Genomic DNA, 9,247 nt, shown 5'->3' with positions numbered 1-9,247 from the left:
ACGCCCGGGAGGACCCGAAAACCATCTACCATAATTTTTTACTTTTAATATTAACCATATTTTTGGTTTGGTGTGATGTGACTTCGCCTCGCCCCAGTCATTCCCCGTGGCTTAGGATTTTTGATTTGGTGTCCCTCAGCTTCGCCTCGCCCCATCCCAATGCATGCTTAGGATTTTTGATTTGGTGTGGCTCGGTTTCGTCTTGCCCGGTCCCAATGCATGCTTGGCTCGGCTTCGCCTCGCCTCGTCCCGATGTATGCTTAGAATTTTTGATTTGGTAAGTCGCACGTTGCTTTCTACCACATCGTTTTAAACGAATCGCTTAGGATTTTTGATTTGGTGTAGCTCGGCCTCGCCTCGCCCCGTCGCTTAGGATTTTTGATTTGGTGTGGCTCGGCTTCGCCTCGCCCCATCGCTTAGGATTTTTGATTTGATGTGGCGAGGAGAACCGAGTTTTTTTTTTTTTTGATATGATCCGCGCCTTGTCCCGATTTTTTTTTTTTTTTGATATGATCCGCGCGGGATTTGAACCTCTGACCTAACAACTCGAGAGTTCGACCCTAACCAACTGAGCTATCCCCAGTTGGTTAGGATTTTTGATTTGGGGTAACTCTTTCTTTTAGAATTTTATACATTTTGAGTATTTATGTAACCATCGAATTATAAAATCATCCGTACTTTACAATTATTAAGCTAGCTAGAGAGTTAAACCTGGTTTCAAGAAGAATGGAAATTTGTATAACATGTAATCGTCTTGGTTTCAATTAACACGGGCAAACACGACCATCTACCGAAAACTGTAAGAATTGCATGCTCAGTATCATTATAGCTAGAAATAAGTAATTGTGCCCATAACTTCAATGAACACGAACTCAATACCCATCAAAAAGGAAAAATAAATGTTAATCTGTACTGTGCATGATTATTTATTGCTTCAGTTACTGTTCAAAAAAATTGTTTAGTATCTTTAATTTACAGTATACGTCCTCTAGATTAGTATTGCAGTATCATTGGGTGTCAATCGATTGAGACAAATTCCATGTTGTGCTATTCAACATAATTATAGAGAAGGAAACCAAGCCGCGGATGGACTGACAAACTTTGCAGCCGATGGTAGCCAAACCAGAAACCTATCAACATCAATTTGGGTACGGACGAATCCGGCTTTTCTTAATCAAATTCTTTTGAACAATTCAATGGGAATCACATTCCCACGTGTAATAACAGTGTAATTGTTCTAATTAATTTCATGCTTCAAAAATAAAATAAAAAATCATTGGGTGTCAAAACATGACCACCATTACTGCATAGAATAATGGTGTTCTCCTTTGCTATTACCTGTAAAGGGATGATGGCCAATGATTGTTGATAAAGAAAGAAATTGTAAAGAGTCCTTATTTGTTATCGTTAATTGAATAAACGGTTTTAATTTTCCATGGATGCACACTGCACCCAAATACAGCATGTCAGTAAGGACGGAAATAGTTTTAACATTAGTCTTGTGTGAGCCACACAACGACACATGCACACAGTGCCGGCATCTGGTAACATTGTTTACTGAATACATATCCAAGTTTCCAAAAAATAAAAAAAAAAAGAACTGTTACATAGATTGCTTGGTAATATGTAGACCCTCTTAGTTAGTTTGTTGAGGAAATTGCCCGTCTTTGGTTACCACTGCCAACATGGTTGAAAGTTCACCTCTTTGAATAAGTAGATGAAATGGTCGCAGTGAACAAAATCAGTAAACATGATGATGATTCACCTAATACATTCGATTTTGTGCTCCCTGCAGAATGAAAACCAAAGAGACGTGTGTGATTCAGTAAATCCAATACTATATTGCATTTACCTACCAATAGATCAGTAAACATTAGCTTGACATGGCTACATACATGACAAAGAGTATACATGGTAATGGCACCTTTCTTTTATGTCAAGCACCTCATGAATGGCAAGGTTGAAGATGACCTTGGTGGCATCGTGGAGGACAAAGAGTACTTGCCTGATCAAACCTACAGGATGAAATAACATAAGTTGCTAAGCTAGAGGGATAAAAGTTTAGTACAACGAAAAAGTAGGTGGGATGATTTACTTTTGATATTTTCTGACAACGGGAAGCAAGGGATCGAATTTCCAAATTAGGTTGTTTAGTACCACCCAATGTATTTCATCACACTGATGAAGACATGAATATTATTTGCTCAAGTCAGTGCACAGAATTGTAGACCGAATAATAATAACATACTTATGTATGTTAACCAAATCAACATACCCCAATTTATTCTTATGAACTAAAACTTGCGAACATGTCCAACAGTTAGTGTCAAGTAAACTTTGGCTTTAAAAAAATAGTAGTGAGATAGTTGTGAGAACACACAGGCAACGACAGATTTTACTGAAATGACTATCATCAGTTACAACAAATCCCAAATTCATAGTAATATCCAAAATTCAGAATAAAAATTCCAGATTTAAAATCCTCAATAATTTGGAAAGAATATGAAGCAGAAATCAAAGTACCTGAGTTTCAAAAATTAGAAATTAGTTCAACCTTCCCATAATCCTAGAATGCTCTGTGGAAAATAGTAATACAGAGCAAAGTTGAAGGTGACCAAGAATTCTAAGTCAATGAAGTACCTAATATTCCATAGAAGACAACACGAAGTTAATAACTGGTTTTCGGTTTCATATTAGACACCTTCTGTAGCATACAAAAACAACTGATGGTGTAATTAAAACCCAATACTGCTGGAGCATTGAATCCTTATATAAAAAAGGGGACAAATTGAATACGGCAAAGAATGTTAAACGTGCAAATGTTTACTCTACAGCTCACGTAAAATTGATAAGAAAGAAAAAGAACAGATAGGAGTTACCGCATATCATGGCCACCTGTACTGATTCTAATAATAACACAAAGAAAAAACATCAACACCTGCATCAAATTCATAATGAGAAACATGGAATGAATAAGTCCAAAAACAACTATTATAACATAAAATCAGTTAAAAACAAAACTTTATCTTTGAAACCCTAGGATTTCACGAATTCAACCTAAAATATGTCCTAACCCCTCAAATTAGCACCTACCAGAATCATCAATCCAACTGGCAATTCCTTCCTTGTTCATCAATACCTCCATCGGCAGCACAACAACTCCATTCTTCCTTCCCTGATTTCTCTTGTGCACAAAGTAAACTTTGTGATTTCGTTTTGATTTTTTTCTTGTGCACAAAAAAAAACGATGAGAAAGAAAACCAAACAAATTGAAAACCCTTATTATTTATTATTGCAAATCAACAACTAAACCAAACCTGCGCGTTTGTTTCACAGTTCAAGTATTACAAAGAAGAAAAAAAATCAATAGCAAACCCATATCAATGCATTATCACCTGGAGTAAATCTTACCATATCTTATACGGTCCATCGTCTTAAAACATGTCTTCCCATCCTCATAAAGATCGTATCCATGTTAATGGTGCCATGACGTCCAGCTGCGTCACTCATCACCACCTACATCCTGGTAATCTGCAATAAGCCTTGATAGGTAAGAAAATATGGATCAAATGTATTAGACATTCACATTAATCCAGAAACTGCTTGAGTTTATTAGACACAGCATTGAGCAAAACAGAAGAAAAGCTCCTAGGTCTAGAGTTCTCAGAAAATTCTAAGGTTAGTTATCAATCAACCGGGGGAATTGATCACAACATACGATGAGAAAGAAAGAGATCAGAAGTTCAGCTCTAAACCAACTAATTCAATGAAATTACTGTAAACCCATTCAAGCAATATTCATGAATCTAAAACATTATAAACAAAGCCCCAAATTTGACATGTAAGAACCCTAATTTGGGGTTTTCTTAAAAACAACAAATCAAAAAACGAAATTTAGGTTTTTTTTGCTGTATTGGAAATTGAATTCTACCTGGTCGAATTGCAGTGATCGATTGTTGTTGATGGTGGCGATTGATTGTTCTTGAGTTGATTAGGAGCCAGAGAAAAGTTGATTGATTGATCGAACTGCTCTTGGTTCCTTCATCTCAAAACCAAACCCTAACTCTATCTCAAAACACCGCATCTGTTTTGTTCGATTATGATTAACCCAAATATCATTAACCTATGTTTCGTTCGGCTTGATTGCTTCAAACCCTAACTTCAATTTCAGTTACTCTTCTCGGATTGATTCCTTCAAACCCTAACTTCAATTCAGTTACTCTTCTCTTCAATGCAGATCATCATATCAAACCGTGAAAAAAACTAAAATCAACACAGAAGAAAAGTACTGATATTCCCTGTACAATGAATCTCGGGAAGAAGAACCCTAGCCGAAAGAAGATAAAAACTGTCGAGAGGAGAATAGAGAGAGAGTCTTTTCTTCTTTTTTTTTTTTTTTTTTCTCTCCCGTTTTTGTAAACCTTTTCTCTGCCGTTTTTTAAACCGAAAGAGATTTTACCGTTACATTCATATAATTTGAGGAAAAGTGGAATGGAGATCAAGGATGGGTATTCTCACAGTGGGACGCATGGCCTCGCATGACTTAGGAGTTTAAAGGGTTTGATATGAACAATATAGAAATTCATCATAAAAAAGAAAATTTTGAAAAAACATAACAGTTAAAATACTACATGATCGCAATTCCCTACAAATAAGAACACTTCGAGTAGTCAAAATCAAAATGACGGAACAGTTTAAAAAAAAAAGAAAAAACTAAACTAGAGCATATCACACGGCAGGACTATTTTAACTCCTTCTTTTTCACCTCCTTAGTCACCTCCCTGCGATCTAAACCCCACATCTTGAAATGGTGAACCTCACATCTACCAGAATGTGAATCTAAATGTAAATGTGTGGTTTAGATTGTAGGGAGGTGAATAGGGGGTGGAAAAGAGGGAGTTTAATAGCATTTCTGGCCTTAAATTAGACGAGTAGTCTAGTTTTATCAGTAGACTAGGGAATGTTCTCCTTCTTCTCCAACTTCTGTAGTATGTTTTCAAGAGCAATGTACTTATTCTCAATTTCGTGTGCCTTGTTTTCAGCAGCTTTTGCACAAGCCAAGGCTTCTTCTGCAGTCGATTTTGCATCCGACGAGATTTCAGTGGCATCTGACCCAGCATTGATTCTGCGACCAACCGTTTGTTTGACCTAGCAGCAACAGTATTAAAAAGAACTAATTAGTTCAATGCAGACTATTTATGCATCTGGAAAGCTACAGACACGGGTGCATCTAAATCTCGATATGCGTTATGTTATGATACTTTTCAGGACTCATGGTACCATGAAAAAACAAAGGGAAATGTGCTTTAGGTTGGCCAGTATGCTGCAGTATCATAGTTCGGCATATATCGAGAGCAAGGTGTAATGCAAAACCAATTGTTCAATATCAATAGTCTGATGCATGTGAACTGTTATAGCTATAATATTATATGCAGACTCTTTAAATACTACTTCAGGCATTAGTCTTACTTTGATCGACTATGCAGGAACCACCATTGAAGCAAGGGATCTGTATGCAGATTTTACCATATAGAGCAATTAGAAGAAAGGGGAGCTGAAGCAGCCTTATGATGGGCAACCACATCTTCCAAAGTAATTCTAAACCTAGTTTTATCATGCTACTGTTGTTGGTGAGGAATCACAACAAAACAACAATGCCGCAGCATCTTGTAAACAGCTTAAGAGAGGCCGAAATCCTGCCTATAGAGTGTACAGAAGGTAGAAGAGGTACTTACTACTGTCTTGTTGTTGATTACTCATCAATTTTTTGGATCTGATGTGTTTAATTTTGAGAAATGTTATAATGCTTGCACTATTCTTCTTCTTGTAATTACTGAGGATAATCTTGATAGAGCACCTAAGCGAATGTACCTACGTGTGCCTAAATTTAGTAATCATGATAGTGTGCCTAAATTTAGTAATCATGATAGAGTACCGTTTATCTTATACGTTAATTATCATACCATATGGAAATCATAGAGTCGAGGGTAGGTGTGAGGGACGACAGAAAAACCAATTTTCTCAAAGTGGTGAGTCGCTTAGGGATTCATTTTTCTTGTTATGTCGAACGATGAAGTAGAAACTTACGGTGATGAGAGGAAACAAATCTGAAGAGGTGTACTCCAGAATTAGGATGATCGTAGAACAGAAACAGAGAGGTAAGTCAAGGGAGAGGGTCTACTAATTTTTATTTCATGGTAATTCTACGGTAAAAGAGGTAGAACACAATAAACCATTCATAGACGTAGAGTGAGACATATATGTAGGAAGACTTGCATAACATATATTCATAACTTACAAATTCTTCGCATCACATCTGACAGATATATGTATATGTTCCAATCTGAATTAGTATAGATTCTTTGTCTCATTTTTCTATTTCTTTATGTTGAAGTTTTCTACTAAAATAGTTTAACATCGGAAAAATGTTGAGTTTCCAGCAGCTGTCAGTGCTCATGCATAACACAATCATTAGACAAACCAAAGCATTTTTGTTTGATCAGCAATATAGAGAGAGAGAGAGGTAACAACTAACAAGAGTTTGCTCACAGAATCCTACTCATAACACGAAAATGAAAATCTTAGATTACGCACGTGAGTGACTTGGGATGAACTAAAAAATAAAATTGAGGCCTACCCTATGCATGTGCCATTCACATTATAGTTAGATTGCTTGGTGTCCTAATATATCCTTATAATAACCATTATAATCCTCGTCGTATGTTGATCCCCTCAATTAAATTGATACATCTGAATCAACAGGTTGCTTAGGAACAGAGTTTCCGCCCAGCAAGCCCGTGAAAGGAAGAAGCTTTATGTCACCGAGCTGGAATCTAAAGCAACAGATTTGCAGGACAAGAATTCAAAGGTGGGGGAGAAGATTTCGACTTTGACCAACGAAAATACCATGCTACAGAAGGTAAGTAGTAATTTGCTGATTTTTTTCAACTGCCACATATCAACCAGATTAACTTTTTCAGCCATAAATGCCAGTACGACTAGTTTTCAAAATTCATTTTGAACTGTTATTGCAGGTCCTTAAGAACACCAGGCCTAAAGTCGACGAAACAGCTGACATCAAAGATGATCATTCAGGCAAAACATGACTCGTAAAGAATGTACAAAGGTTGCATCTTTTATTCAGCTTGGAGCACGTACCGCGCTGCATTTAGGAGATACCTTATATAGCCTGTAGTTCAATGCTGTGAGGTTCATTATCCTATATTCGTAGAGTTTTCTTCCTTTGAGCAAATTATGTGCAAAGGGTTTCCTTCTGTTTGGTACTGCTGGTTCTAATTAGTTGCTCACGTAATACTGCTCCTAAGATATGCCAAAGCTCTAATATTCGGAACAATTCCCAACCTTTTATAAATTTCAAAGCCTCGGCTTTTATCTTAACCAGTAGATGTGCTATACTAAAAGCAGCAAACATATCAACTTTTTCTAACAGAAATGCCATTCAAAACAGTTAAACTGGAGATAGCCTTTTAGCCATTTGAAACAATCTCTACATTCAGAACTGTTTCAACTATGTAAATGCAATTGATCCACAGCTCTCTATGCATCAAAATTCTAGAACTAATGAGTGAGTTGCTTCCTCTTTTCGAAATAAATAATAAAATAAGTTGCCAGAGAGCAAAAATCTCAAGATGAAAGAACCTAATGAAGCTAAATGGTGCCATAAGAATTTGCATGAGGGAAAATTGAAAAATGAATCCTTTATGTAGCCAAATGCACTAGAATTCTTTTAAGAATCAATTTCAACAGCATACTTTCAACCCATTAAAATTCAACCTCAAAACCCAAATTAAAATTTTAAATAAACAGACCACAAAACCAAGGCAGAAATTTATACGAGATAAAAGATAAGGTGAACCCAGACATGGTGGCATCCCATAATCAATAATACTAGGTATCGATCAGAGACTAATCCAAACATCTGAAGAACATACCCAACCAAGTAACCAGACAACCAATTTATAGAAATCAATCAATGAAAAGTGGAAATAAAAGAAAGTACTTACATAAAAAAAGTAACGACATGCCAATAATAGTGAGGGTAAATATCTTCACAAATATAGGATCAAGAAGAAGATAATTCTTATTATGATAATCTTATCAATTCTGGTTACACAGCTCATGAATATATAGAGCCCGATATATTATGATAAAGCAAAGATCCTATATACTATGAAACAATATATTATCCTTAAATAATGATATATATTAACACTCCCCCTCAAGTTGGTGCATAAATATCACACATGCCCAACTTGTCCTGAACACTCAAGTATTTTTCGCATGACACTCCATGTGTGAGAATATCTGCAAGTTGTTCTTCAGACCGAACCGGTGGCAGCTCAATAATGTTGTTGTCCAGCTTCTCTTTGATGAAGAACCTGTCAACCTCCACATGTTTAGTACGATCATGCTAAACAGGATTATGAGCAATATCACGCGCAGCTTTGTTATCACAATACAAAGTAATGGGATCCTTGAGAGGAACCCCCAAATCCTTAAGGAGAAGCCTCAACCACAAAGTTTCACAAATGCCATCTGACATCCCTCTGAATTCAGCCTGTGCGCTTGATCGTGTAACAATATTTTGTTTCTTACTTCTCCAAGTAACTAAGTTACCTCCCACAAAGGTAAAGTAGCCTGCAGTAGAACGTCTGCCATCTATTTCTCCTGCATAGTCAGAATCTGTATATGCCACAACCTTTCTATAATCTTCATTTTTAGAGAATAAAATCCCTTTTCCAGGAGCAGACTTCAAATACCTCAAAATACGTAAAACTGCATCCATGTGTTGTTCACCTGGATTGCGCATGAATTGACTAACAACACTGAGTGCATAAGCAAGATCTGGCCTTGTGTGAGATAGATACATCAATCTCCCCACAAGTCTTTGATATCTCCTTTTATCAGCAGGAACTTGATCAGGTTCAATACACAGATTTACCTTTTCTTCTAAAGGTGTATGGATTGGCTGACATGCTGACATGCCCACTTCTTTTAGCAGATCAAGAACATATTTCCTTTGTGATAAGAAAATTCCTTCACTGGATCGAGAAACTTCAATTCCAAGGAAGTATTTCAATGAACCAAATCTTTCATTTCAAATTCCTTTGATAAGTATCGTTGAAAAGATTTCCTCTCCTCTGGATCATTTCCTGTCACCACCATATCATCTACATATATGATAAGAGCGGTAATTTTATCCTTCCTTTTCTTTATGAACAAAGTA

The 9,247-nt window shown here is 36.5% G+C and overlaps 1 protein-coding gene, 1 long non-coding RNA gene and 1 pseudogene across 5 annotated transcripts; 1 reads left to right on the top strand and 2 right to left on the bottom strand.

Moving 5' to 3' along the window:
• Positions 1-1,388: 1,388 nt before the first annotated feature.
• Positions 1,389-4,385, bottom strand: LOC113319462. Of its 4 annotated transcripts, XR_003345530.1 has the most exons (8): positions 3,932-4,385; positions 3,412-3,531; positions 3,094-3,227; positions 2,880-2,938; positions 2,524-2,640; positions 2,096-2,178; positions 1,896-2,015; positions 1,389-1,789 (listed from the first exon to the last, which is right to left on the bottom strand). It is a non-coding gene; the product is annotated as an uncharacterized LOC113319462 (long non-coding RNA). The 4 variants fall into 4 exon arrangements; XR_003345531.1 differs by having other exon boundaries at positions 2,524-2,938; positions 3,412-3,542; XR_003345528.1 differs by having other exon boundaries at positions 2,524-2,938.
• A 620-nt stretch (positions 4,386-5,005) lies between these two features.
• On the top strand, positions 5,006-7,153 carry LOC113315683 (annotated as a pseudogene).
• A 1,278-nt stretch (positions 7,154-8,431) lies between these two features.
• LOC113315682 (uncharacterized mitochondrial protein AtMg00810-like) lies at positions 8,432-9,004 on the bottom strand. Its single transcript, XM_026563942.1, has 2 exons — positions 8,818-9,004; positions 8,432-8,730 (listed from the first exon to the last, which is right to left on the bottom strand). Exons 1-2 carry the CDS (start codon positions 9,002-9,004, stop codon positions 8,432-8,434), a joined length of 486 nt encoding a protein of 161 aa, XP_026419727.1.
• Positions 9,005-9,247: the final 243 nt, after the last annotated feature.

Source organism: Papaver somniferum, chromosome 10 (assembly GCF_003573695.1).
Source record: "Papaver somniferum cultivar HN1 chromosome 10, ASM357369v1, whole genome shotgun sequence".
Taxonomy (NCBI): domain Eukaryota; kingdom Viridiplantae; phylum Streptophyta; class Magnoliopsida; order Ranunculales; family Papaveraceae; genus Papaver; species Papaver somniferum.
The sequence above is the reverse complement of the archived record's forward strand: the minus strand, read 5'-3'. Positions and strand labels throughout refer to the sequence as shown.